General features: G+C 43.3%; 1 protein-coding gene across 2 annotated transcripts in view; it reads left to right on the top strand.

The window, feature by feature from the left end:
* SMG1 (SMG1 nonsense mediated mRNA decay associated PI3K related kinase) overlaps positions 1 to 13,648 on the top strand; it is a 1,401,298-nt gene that overhangs the window by 1,159,919 nt on the left and 227,731 nt on the right. For both annotated transcript variants that reach the window (XM_069210224.1, XM_069210223.1), the window contains one exon: positions 6,833 to 7,302. In XM_069210224.1, the coding sequence (XP_069066325.1) occupies positions 6,833 to 7,302 (470 nt within the window). The remainder of the gene's footprint in view (positions 1 to 6,832; positions 7,303 to 13,648) is intronic.

Genomic DNA, 13,648 nt, shown 5'->3' with positions numbered 1-13,648 from the left:
ACTCATACTTTTGCTGATACAATTTCACCCTATCCCTGATTTGTTCACTATTAATTTTTTTTTTTTTCATTTCTACACATCCACGCAGGTACAGCTACTGTGCACGGTACCCTTCCCTTCATCAGCACAAACGGAGTCTCACCCGTCACACTATGTGGAGTAGTTCTATAATTCCACAACATGTCCCTGACTTGAGACTTCCATGACAAATTATTATATAGAGCTAACTGAATGCTTTCCCCTAGCACACGGTTAAATCGTTCCACCATGCCATTCCCTCTGGGGTGATACACAGGTGTCCTACAATGTCTAATTCCCCATTTTTTGAGAAAACACAAGAACTCATTAGAAGTAAATTGTGGTCCATTATCACTAACCACTTCCCCAGGACACCCTTCTCTTCTAAATATTTCCTCGCAAAATGCAATGACATTGCCGGATTTCGCCTCCCTCACAAATGTGACTTCAGGCCACTTTGAATAATAATCCATCATAACTATGGCATATCTATCGGAACATCCTAAACACTCAAACAGACCACAAACATCAATGGCCACTTTGTACCATGCCTTTTCCGGCAACTCTTGTGATCTAATCGTTGTTTCTAACAACACGTGCGATTTGTCACTTGACATACACGCTACACAATTCCTCACGTACCTTTCAACTTGCCTATCCATGCCTGGCCACCAAAAATCCTCCTGCACCTTCTTCTTCATAGCAGACATGCCACCATGCCCTTCATTTATCAAACTTAACACCCTTTCCTTTAGACCCTCTGGCACCACCAATTTGTTTCCTCTTCTCAAAACTCCATCTACAACCGACAATTCATCCCACACGTGTTTAAACTCACCCATGTCAACATCCAAACGCTTTTTCTTAACCAAAGGTAACTCCTTCATTACCTTGTCCAGCGACACATCCTCCCACATAGCCTTCTCCCATTCCACACGATTTATGGCACCCCCTGCTTCTGATATGTCCGCCACCACCCATTCATCTTCCTCCCACACCTCATTGTCAACCACTGGTAATCTAGACATACAATCTGCACTTATGTTTTTTATCCCTGGTACATATTTCATTTTAAATGTGTATTCTTGCAGTCTAAACATCCACTTTGCAATCCTTGGTGTAGCTCTACTTGCTCCTTTAGTGGTAAAAATGTCAATTAAGGGTTTGTGATCAGTTCTTAGCTCAAACTCTGTGCCCCAAACATACATACGGAAATGCTGCACACTCCACCAGCATGCCAAAGCTTCCTTCTCGATGGTTGAGTATGTCGGCTCTGCTCCCGTCAGCGTGCGTGATACAAACGCCACTACTCTTTCTCTCCCCTCATGTCTTTGTAACAATGCTGCTCCCAACCCATAATTACTAGCATCTGCAACGATTATAGTCTCATCTTCCGGGTTATATGGTTTCAAGGTGATGGCTTTCACAATAGCTTTCTTAACCACTTCGAATGCTTCCTGGCACTCATTAGACCACTTAAAATGGCACCCTTTTTTCATCAACACTCTAAGCACATGTACTTTTTCGGCAAAATGATCCACAAATTTTGTGTAATATTCAGCCAGGCCCAGGAACAATCTTAGCTGGTCTTTGTTTTGCGGTGCAGGAGCCTTTGCAATGGCATCAATTAATTTTGTTTTTGGTTTCACTCCCTGTTGATTCAGTGTGTGACCCAAATATTCCACTTCTTCCACTCCAAACCTGCATTTGCTCCTACTGATGGTAAGACCAGCTCTCTCCAACTTCTTTAAAACTGTTGTCAGTACTTCATCATGTGCTTGTTCGCTATCCCCCCAAACTAGCACATCGTCCTGGAACACTAATGTGCTATTAACATCATGTAAAAAAATTTGCAGCACTCTTTGGAACACAGCAGAGGCGGATGCCAACCCAAATGGCATCCTAACAAATTGGAACGCCCCCTCTGAAGTAATGAAAGACGTCAAATGTCGAGATTCTTCCGACAAACATACCTGGTGGTACGCATTCGATAAGTCCAATGTTATAAAATATTTTCCACCTCGAACATTGGCCAACATTTCGTGTATTCTTGGCAATGGGTACCGATCTATCAATATGTTGTTATTCAGGTCCCTCAAGTCTACACACATGCGAATTCTGCCATCAGGTTTCTTTGCAATAACAATAGGACTTAACCATTCGGACACTTCTATAGGTTCTATTACTCCATCCTTACACAACCTGTGGAGTTCCTCTTTTAATTTATCTCTCAGTGCAATTGGCACTATCCGTGCCTTGTGTACTCTTGAAACAGCATCATTTTTCAAAATTATCTTGTGTTGAAAGTGCTTGAGGCAACCCAACTCTTCTTTAAACAGCTCAGGAAATGCAATTACCCATTTCCCTTCTTTGCTCTCCCCTGTTAACAACACTTGTTCGGGATGGTTGGGATCCAGCACAATGTTCAACGCGCGTTGTTCCTTCCACCCTAGTAACGATCGTCCTTGCTTTACTACATAAACTCTTCCAAGTGTTTTCCTATCCTTAAACATTAGCTCCGCCTCAAAATAACCTAAAATTGGTAAATTGCCACCACTATATCCTTCTGGTAGCACATCCGTGGGTTTAGGTTTGTTGACTCCCAACTCACCCCACACCTGCTCGTCAATTAAAGTGAATGGTGAGCATGAGTCCGCCCACATGTGTGTCCGTTTTCCATTTATTTCAACAACACACTCAGGTGGATTATACCCCTTAGTTTTATTTCCAAACTGACTACACACAGTTGTCATTCCTTCCTCCACAGCTAAGACTTCCACTTCATCCTCACTTATGCTGTTATCCTCATGTCCATTATTTGTTACTGTATTTACCGACTTCCTAAATTTGTTTTCATCACCCTTCCTGCACACTCTCGCAAAATGTCCAATCCTCTTGCACTTGAAACACCTCATGTTTATAGCTGGACAATTTTTTGCTTCCGCCAAGTGTTTGCCACTTCCACACCTGAAACATTCCTTTCTTTTCCCTAAGTTATCTTCAAATTTATTTGTGTTTTTCTTTGCATATCGCACTTCCCCAACCGTGTTATGTTCTCTAGTGTCATTAGTATTGAGTTCTTTAACATATCGAGATGTACTCTCCATATGTCTCGCAACTTCCACCGTCTTATCCAACGTCGGATTCTTTAAACTCAACAACTTCTCCTGTATTTTAACTTCCTTCACTCTGTTAATAAACTGGTCTCGAATGATCTCATCATGCATATCTTTAAACTTGCATGAAATAGCTAACCTCCGTAAACTGTTAACAAACTGATCAATCGTCTCATCTGGTTTCTGGTTGCATGAGAAAAATCTATGCCGCTCTACCACTATGTTAATTTTCTTTCCATAATTTTCCTCCAATGCTTTCATAGCATTTTCATACACATCTTCCTCTTGATCAGAATCTCCTGCTTGTGCGTCCCGTAGCGGTAAAGTTTTCAAAACTTGACTTCCTTCCACCCCCAGACAATGCTTCAAAATAGCCAACTTCCTTTTTTCAACAAACATTTTCCCTCCAATGGCCTCTAAGTAAGTCGTAAAAGCATCCTCCCAATCTTCCCAGGCCATGCTGGGCTCACCAGGAAGTTGTAAAAATGGGGGTTGCGGAATTATGGACTGTGTTGCCATGTTTTTTTTTTTTATTTATTTTTTTAGTCTTAGTATTATGTTTTTTTTTTTTTTTTTTTTTTTTTAAACTATTCACGACCAGTTGTAGTTTAAATGTAGTTAACATTACATGTTCTTTTCCAAATATTCATTCTGTGTCACATTACCAAGTAACACCTTTGTTGTCCTCTACGATCCTAACAGGCCTCTGCACCCGCGTTGTATAATTTACTGTTGCCTAGCAACTCCAGCATTGCTTTCATCACACGTGTTGTGCAGTTCACTGTTGCCTAGCAACCCCAGCGTTAATCATGTCGCGCGTGAGCCGTAACTTCTACTTTCTTCTTTTTTTTTTTTTAATAATTTACTAACGTTGCGCTGAAATGTGGTCCAACCTGAGTGACTTCTCGACACTTGTCGACTCCCACTACGGCTCCAGCAGTCCGCGACGAACTCCTACAGACGTGCGATGCTGTTACCGGGTCTGGGGTCGTATAATCTACACCCGTGGGCTCCCAAAGATCGTCGCCAATAATGTATTTCCAAAGAATCGATGTACGCGGTGTTTCTTGACACGAAGTAAGTTTATTTAACACGACCCCTCCCGGCTGCCATCCACGACTCTCCTCTCTCAAACGCCTTTCTCCCCATTTCGAATCCCCCTCCAGTTGCCGGGAGACAGCCGGGTTCCATTACGTATACAGAACACAATACAACAGAGGCCCCTGCGGATCTTTTGGGCCCAAAGACATGCCAAAGGGAGTCTGAAAAGTGCCACAAAAATGCTGCTTTGCCTCTTTAAAAGCTTCAATCCGCTGAGGAATTGCAGATGGCCTTGGAAATTTGTTGTACATTGGTACTAGTTGTGGGTTTGGCTTCGCAATTGGGAGCAAGGTCCATTAGTCACTTGATGCCCTCCTGACTTCTTTATTGCCAGAGTTGTGGAACAGGCTTGACTCCCGATTTCATGACTTATGCTTCCTCTTTAACTTACTGAATCGACTGTGAAGACGACCTATTGCGGGAGCGGGCCCACATCCTCATTTTGGATAGGGCTGGATGCAAGGTCTATGACTTCTTTCACTGTTCGGCTTCATGCAGTTTAGTTTCACCATCCAAGATCACCATGGGGAGTTTAGGGGCACTTAGTCATGCCCCATGCCCAAATGCCAGACGCACGCCTTCTACGGGTGTGTCACAGACATCCATTTCCATCAGTCATGGCACTGTTTGAACACTGTAAGGGTGTGCAGAGCTCTGGATCCCCATCCAAAGGTGCAGAAAGAAAGATTCTGATGTTGCTGTACATGAGTGGCGCATATATGCGGCACAGCTTTGTCACTACAGGGCAGCGCAGAACTACTCAACGCCACCTAGTGGTGCGTGGGAGCACTGCTGTGAAAACTCTCAGATGCTGTCTAGCACCTGGAGGATATGCTAAAACTGAGGAATCTGTATTGAGAAACATCTACCAGGAGGAAGTTTGCTGTCTCTTAAAGTCCTCTAGGCTTTGTGATTTGTGATTAAGGATTGCAAGCATTATGAAGGAAGTGTGTGACCTTTTCAATTCGGCATTACGTTACTGACGTGTGCCGGTGGTGTCCAGTTTGTAAATTGATGTCCTCACTAATGCAGTTTTGATGTCAAGTGCTGTTGTAATTACTTAATGGCAAAACGCTGCAATTTTTGTTTTTCTTTATTTTTTCATTGCTAAAATATTCTTTACACTAGAAAAGCAGAAAGTGTACCCTGCATGAAATGCTGCCTTACAGCAAACTCAAAGCAAGACTACACATTCTGCTGTTTCCTGGGAGTGTGAATAATCCAGTCCTGGTGGCTGCAGGCAGCAACAAAATACATCACTTCCTCTTATGATCTCTTCTTCCTACCTCCCTACCATATGCTGCTAAAGCTGAATATATCCAATATTCAGAGCAAGCAAAGCATACCACTTTGTGGTGCTTAGTACGGTCGACTGTTTGCCTCCTGGAGCAGTAACTCCGGTTTGAATACTGCCACGCACCCTAATAAAGATGTCCGATATCTCAGTCTGAAATTATCAATTCTACAAACTCCACAAACTGTGGTGCCAAGGAAGGGGTCTGAGAGCAGAAGCATGGACTGGCCACTGTCTGACCCCTGCAGCACTATGATGGAACATGCAGGGCTCCCACTGAATGGGACAGCTGTACTCTGGATCGCTGCTACCACTGATTCTGGGAAGGACAGTCCGAGATCAATAGTAATGCCCAGGGATGAGTGACCCACTTCTCCCTTCTCACCCACAGCACAACATTGGGAGAGCAAACAGCCCATCCCTGGTCTCCACCCTGTCCCCCCAACCAGCTCCTCCACCTGTTTTTTTTTTTTTTTTTTTTTTTCTTCCCATCTGCTCTGAACTACTGGAAAATGTCCTTGGATTTTTTTTTCTGAAAATGGTGAAAACAATTACTGGAAATGACTCTGATTAATAGTTCAGCTTTCTTATTTACCATTCCTGCGAAAGAACTTAAAATGGTCAGAAATTGGTGAGCCAACTGGAATATGAGATTCACATTTGTGGTCGGTTTTGAGAAAACCATTCTTTCCTGCATTATATGATACTATTATACACATTTTTTGATTCATAAAAGGGTGGAGTTTTGTAGAACCACTGAGTGTGAGTCTAAAAGGAAAGGACAACAAAAAAGAGAGACGAGGTAATATTAACCACTCGTGCATTTATCCACTGACACCCAGGCCATTCTTTCACCCCACTCACCCTTGCATCCTTATGTATAAATCTATCCTTCAACTCACACAACTGTTGTTCCACCTAGACATTTGCACCCATCTATTGGCACCCTTGAAATCATCTATATTTCCAGTCCAGCTTACAGACAAAGGATCATCTGTGCACCCAACCATCCATATCTACACAGACATATCCATGAAGGCGTTCACACCCATCTTTCCTATTCATTTACCCACATCCATTGATAATTCACCCTCACACACATAGATTATTGTGCCTGCTTATGTCTTTCTGTATGTTTGTTTTACCTATGTCTGTCTGGGGGGCCTAAATGTGGGTTGGTTTGTATGTACCGGAGTACCTCTATGCTCTGTCCCTTCATGTGCCAGTGAAGCACAAAACAGAATCCACAATTTTTTTTTCAATGCATCTTTATTCTGAACACAAGTTTTCTTTTTTCTTGTAGGAACAAGCTCGCTTGAAGATAAGAATTCAGTAAATGGCCCTTCGCAGATGATCAACGTGAAAACCATGTACCGAAATTCCTGTTTCAGCGAAGATCAAATGTCCAAACCAATAAAAGCATTTACAGCTGATTTTGTTAGACAGCTCTTAATAGGCCTCCCAACCCAGGCTCTGGGACTTACCTTGTGCAGTTACATTAGCGCTCTGGGTGTGGACATTATTGCTCAAGTGGAGGCCAAAGACTTTGGAGCAGAAAGCAAGGTTTCTATTGATGACTTGTGCAAGAAGTCTGTGGAACACAACATCCATGTCTGCAAATTTTCACAGCTTGTCATGAACAGGGCCACAGTTCTAGCTAGTTCCTATGATACAGCCTGGAAAAAACATGACTTGGTGCGTAGACTGGAAACAAACATTGCTTCTTGTAAGACAAGCCTTCAAAGAATCCAGTTGCATATAGCAGTATTCCAGGTAAGAGCTTGTCAATTAACTTGCATTGTCACATCCGTACTATAGCCCCTATAAGTTAGTTAATTCTTGTACATGCCTTCACAGGTTGTGTTGTACTCCATGTTTTTCATTGTCACTGCCAAGTGACCACATTGGTGTGGATGGTGTATTCTAGAAGCTTGTCATGACATGAAATAACATTGTGCAGAGCTCTGTTTTCATCCTCTAATTGATTTAAAAATACTTGAAGTTTGCAAGTTTGGGATGTAAATTTCACTTTTAGGGAGTGTTCCTTAATAGTCATTATAACTGAATGCACGCAATCCAAGAGCACTTCCCATATACATATACAGATGTAAAGCTTTAAAAAAACCAAAAAAATGCCAAGTGTGGAAAAATAAGAAATATTTATGGGAGCGTTTGCAGACTATAATGTCAAATTTTATTTATTGCTAAAAACATTAAGGATAGAGACACTACTATTGAAAACAACTTGCTCATGATTATTTTTTATAGGAAAAATGAAAGAAAATAGGGACAATACAGTTTCTTTTAAGAGGCTGAAAAACTGACACTGTGCCTTTAATGAAGCTCTAGTATCTCATATTGCATCATGCAGTGTCTCTTGCAGTTTGATCAGTTCTGTTCTGTTTTCTGGCTCCTGTTGCAAGGATCCCTGGCACTGAGCTATACGTTTTTAAGATGGCATTGACTATATAAAATGTTGGAAATTGGGTTTCTGGTTGGCAGAGGTGTTGTGTCCAAGCAGTAGCCACTATCCTAATCAGGGTAAGTTAAATGCACACTAAAAGCTAACCTGTGCTCACCCTCTGGTAGCTTGAGACGAAGCAGTTAGGCTTAACGTAAGAGGCAATGTGTAATGTATTTGTGCAACACTTCAAATCGTAAAAAGGTGAAAACACCACACCTGGCTAGATAAATAGAGCTTAATTGTATGAGTAAAACAAGACCACAGTGACAACAATCCAATACGTAGAAGTCTAGATATGGATTTTTAAAGATTAAAATGTAGTATAGTTCTTAAAAGTATAACATGCCTACTGGGGATATTTGGTTGCACTAGACTGAGATAAATCCAAACGTTCAGGCTGACAACGATGGAGCATGGTTCGGATACAATCCCAGGTTATGTCCCACTGAAGTTTCACCTTCTCAGAGCTGACCCAAGAGTCCCGCTCGAGGGATGTAGAAGTTCGCTGGGTGCAAAAAGAGTGTTGCTGGCGGTGATCTGCAGGCGTGAGGAATCGGCCGGGCGTCATGGATGGGCAGACTGGAGCCTCGCAGTCGCAAGTAGCGAAGCTGGCTGTGCAAAGAGGTAAACTAGGGTCGGCTGGTGCTGATTCTTTGTGAGAGTAGCGCGGTTCCGGGGCAGACTGGCCCGTTTGCAGTTGCAAGGAGCCCATAAGCTTGATTTCAGGAGCCGCAGAACCATTTTTAAGTTCCTAGTACTGGCAGGGCTGAAACATTTTTGAATGGCTACTGATGTGGATGGCACAATTAGTGCTGCAGACCACAAGTAGCATTTAATTTACAGGCCCTGTGCACAGGTAGTGCACTTGACTAGGGACTTATAAGTACATTTGCGTACTTCCAGAGTGGCTGCGGGAGTAGTGGGAAGGGAGAGAGCACAAGCACTTAAACACTGGTTAGCGGTCCTGAAACCAGCAAAAACGAGGTAAGAAAATTGAGGGAGGCTGGCAAAAAGTTTGGGGGCAAGACCCAACCTAAGGTTGTCAGATCTACCAAAAACCTTCAAAAAATTTCATTTTACTTCATCACTCGAGATGTATGCTGTTTTAAACCATTTCTAGACATGCGTTTTCTTTTTCCTAAGAGTGCTATCACAGTTTATGAAGTGCGTTCCTGTGGAAAAAAGAAACCTGATTTTGCCCCCATATAACCTGGCATTGTAAATGCCTGCCTGACTCTCACCATCCTGAGAAGTGCCAACACTACCTTATCTTTTCCCAGACGACAGAGCTAACAGGAGCGAACGCAGGGTCTCTCTTGATCTCTGTTAGCTCAAGCATTTGAGTACTCCCATAGAGGAATATCAAAGAAGAGATCACATTTTATTGTGTCTTGTCACTTCCATTCAGCACCTTGAACCTAAAACACTGTGGACTGCTACATTGGCAGCCTTCTCACCGGTGAACCACCATTTGACGTATATGAAATCCAGGAGGCCAATATCGAAGGACAACTCTATGTTGAAATCTAACTGAACACCAATACATCATACTGGTTGCATCCACTTAATCGGTCTTACTCATCACATAGGAAATTGAGGTGTACACTTAGTGGAACATTTTCAAACACAATTTTACAAAGACCAACCCATCATTCTTAGCATTGTGTCACCTTCTGCTGTTCATCACTGATTATTCCTGTGGTTCCGAAGCCTAGATCAGCCAGCAGAGTAGTGCATCAATAACAAATTAAAGAAAATAACACAGAAAATACAAAGAATAAGCAAACCTGTACAGTAGAGAGAAAATACCCTTAGTTAAACTTGGTGGAGTGTCACCATCCATTACTATTTTCCAAACCAGTTGTAACGGATGCCTCCCTAACCAGGACAGGGAGTTCACATGGATCAACTTCAAGCCCAGAAACATAGTCGCAGAAAGAATCAACGTGCCAGACGTTTTGTTCAGCTCAGAGCTGTCCACTTTATTCTCAAATCATTTCTTCAAATCGTGCAACAGTTAAGTGAACAAATACGAAGTCGGAAGATTCAGAGCACTATCTCATGGGGCACAGACCATTCATAAATACTTGAACTTGTAAGTATTACCAACTATGAACAAAAGGGCAGTGCCCTTTCTATAGACTGCTCATGGAAGTTTCTGCATGCATTTCTAACAATAACTGATAAAATAATTATTTTTCAAGCTGGCATATTCCAAGTTCAGAATGATTTTCATACTTCCAGAGTGGCTACAGCAGTAGTGAGTTCATCGATCTTCACCTGTTAGGACTACAACACTGGATCTTCGCACATTTGGGGAACAAAGCCTGTAACCAGGCTTTCCTTTGCTGAGCTTAATGCCTCAACTCATGCATTTGGTCTTTTAAATCTTCCATAGAAGTACATAATCATTCTAAAGGAAGCCATATTTCCATAAACCAGGTCTGAAATTGGCCCAACAACATGCCAGGTGGGTTGATATTACCTTATCTTCTATACTTGATTAGACCAGGACTTCATTTCGTATACACACCTGACAGCTGTATGTATTTACAGAGAGATGCAAAAAGCTATTTCTTCCAGCTAGAAAGCCTTCTCATGCCTGGGAAATGAACAATATCATGGGTCTACCCTTTTAAACTATTCTCACTGCCCCTTCTGCAGTAATTAACGTTGGAAACTGCTTTCCTAGTAGTGATCATCTCTGCACATAGTGCACCACCACAGTGTAAAACTCTACATTGTCAAACATTGTAAGTCTCAGCATTGCGACTGCTCCCAAAGTTATTCCTGTGACAGATCTTCATTCCGGTCAAAGACTACAGATAATTTGTAGGAGCACAAAAAGTCTAAGTAGGAATTAGCTTCCTCTTGCAACTCTCGAACACCAGAAGGCTGCGAGGGTGGCAACGTGCCACTGTTTTACGCCCATCCTCCTGAAGAGCTGGTTTCATACCTAATTCTGATGCAATCCAAATTTCCTTGTCTCTTGGCGATATCATAGCAGATCTAGGCCTTTGGAAAGGCCATGCTGTGCATATTTGGCATACTTTTTGTGCCCTCTGGTGCACCTTCAGGCTCAAAGGATCCGGCAGGTTTACCCTCAGGGCTTCCTGTACATCTTGAACCCTCTTCGGGTTCTGCCCTGGCTTTAGGGGCAAACGTTTAATTGCTGTTCCATGTGCCAGTTCCCTTAACACAAACACTGGTGCTGATGCTACCTACACCGGAAGAGCATCCACTTATAGTGATCTTTGAGTGCGAGCCATTCAGTGCTGTATTGAACTTTTATTCCATCGGGCATTTCCCCAGAGGATTGGAGACCGTGCAGGCTGATTTTGAAAGGCCATGGTTGGTGCTGGAGCATCAGTCAATTTCTCTGGCTCTCCACAGTTAATAGCAGGCAGATGGAGGCTTCAAGAGACGGGTGGTGGAGTTAGAGAGAAAGTGAACAGAGAGGGAGAGGAGAGAAGGAGAGAGAGAAAGAGAGAATTAAACTGAGTTTCTCAATGAATAGCCTTTGTGCTACTCATAGCTTTTCAGCTACCTGTAAGTAGCTACTCTGTGTGCAGCCCAGTTTACCAAATTAGATTTTTTTTGGTGTTAAATTAATATATGTATACTAAAACTAAAAAGATGGAAAAGTCTATATTTTCACAATATATTAGTTGACGTTTGGAGAAAAATGATGGAATTTCCAAAATAAATAAAATAAATTTGTATCTGATATTGAGTAATAAGTCGGGTGGCACTGGGGAGACGTATTACTCATTATTGTTTTGGTGCCAGGGCATTCCAGCTATGGGTGTTATGTAGTGCTCATGTAGATACATTCGTAATTGATAAGCCTTTTACTTTACTTTACTGCTAGCAGTCATGCTTGGTGTGCTGACATGATCACTACTGACGGTCTTGCATGTACTCGCTGTAGGAAGCTGGCTATTTATATAGTGGACCAAAAAGAAGTACACTGTTGAAAGAGTCCAGGCAAACCCCGAAGATATCACAAAGGTACAAATGACACTCCAAATGCTCTTTTATGGTAAAGTGGGCAAGCAGTTAGGCATATCAGAGGGTAGTGCTTAGCATGTAAAGCAAACACATAGGCAGTAAGTGAGAGACACACTCAATTAAGAAATCAGACACCAGTTTATAAAATAACACATTTTGTATACATTTAGATACAAAGATCACCGAAATCAGGTGAGTACTTTTCAAGTTATTGATTTTCACAGTTTTCAAAAGTTGGCAGTGCAATTTTTAGGTGCAGTAATGTTATCCTATGGGAAAAAACATGTATTGGAATTGGACACTTCACAGCAACTTATGGGACTGTTCTCCAGGACGTAAGGTGAGTATGTGGCAGGGTCCAAGGCCATGCCAACAGGTCACCTCAGTAGGCTCTGGGATGTCTTGTTGCAGAGATATTAGCACCAGGTGTCCCATTCACTTCGATGGGAAGTGGTCCGGTCAGGATGTTGCTGCAAGTTGAGACTGGAAGGTCAGTCGGGGGGGGGGGGGGGGTAGACCCACAGGGGGAGCTCGACCCCTGAGGCCCTCAGACACGTGGGGACATCATTGGTCCACTTCCCCTCGGGCTGTGGGACTCCTGTGCAGTAGTGTCTTAGCATCAGGTCGGGTGGTGGAGTTACTCGTAGTTGGAGGCGGCCTGCACAAAGAGGCTTCAGGCGGCGACTAGAAGTCCAGTCTAGCGAAACCCAGGGATGGGTTCAGCTCCAGAGGTTTAAGGACCCCAAAGGCACCGTCGACTCCTTCGGACTAGGGCAATGGGGCTCGGGTGCACAGGTACTTTGAGGCATCCTGTCACTGTGGTCAAGGACTTGCTCTAGGTCTTGGTGACCTGGTGAAGAGGGAAAACAGGACAGTGGGGCCACTTACCTGAATGGCCTTGTTGATCCTTGCATCCTTTGACGGTAGGTCTGCTTTGGTGCTATTGGAATCCAGATTGGACCACCAACAAGGTGTCCAGTTCCCCAGTTACAGGTAGGGAGCTGGGTGGAGTGAGCATCCCAAGACTTCGGCAGGGCTGACCTCCTGGACTCCAAACAATCTTGTCCTGGCTCGTTGAACCCTTGGAGGGCCCAATGGCCAAAGGGGCAGAGTACTGAATGTTGCAAATGGTTCCAGCAGAAGAAGGGAAGCAGCTCCTCAGCTCCAAGGGGGTTCTTATAGGCACCTTGCGAAGCACTGGCATCTCTCCCAGTTTCTTGGTGGCTGCAGCAGCAGAACAGGTCAGTTACTCCTCAAGGGTCTGGTGCTCCAGGCAGGCTGACAGGGTTCGCTCCAAGCCAGTTGTGCTCCTCAGTTCTTGGTTCAGCAGGCTTCTTTGTCCACTCCTTTTGTGTCCAGTGAAGATCTGAGATCCTGGTATCAGGGGATCCCCTAAATAGAAATTGTAAGGGCTGTTAAGGGGAGTGAAGGGTAGTAGCCAATTGGCTGCTTACCCTTAGAGTCACTACGCCTCCTAGATGGCCACTTCCTGTGGGGAGTGGGCATCACCCTGTTCCAGAATTCCTAATTTCACTACCCACAACATTGTGGAATTCCTAAGGCTGTATTCATTTCAGGCTGGTCACCATAGGGGTATGTCCAGCCTGGAAATGCAATTTACCTTCTGCATAGCTAATTTTCCCA

This window comes from Pleurodeles waltl, chromosome 10 (assembly GCF_031143425.1).
Source record: "Pleurodeles waltl isolate 20211129_DDA chromosome 10, aPleWal1.hap1.20221129, whole genome shotgun sequence".
Lineage (NCBI taxonomy): Eukaryota > Metazoa > Chordata > Amphibia > Caudata > Salamandridae > Pleurodeles > Pleurodeles waltl.
The sequence above is the reverse complement of the archived record's forward strand: the minus strand, read 5'-3'. Positions and strand labels throughout refer to the sequence as shown.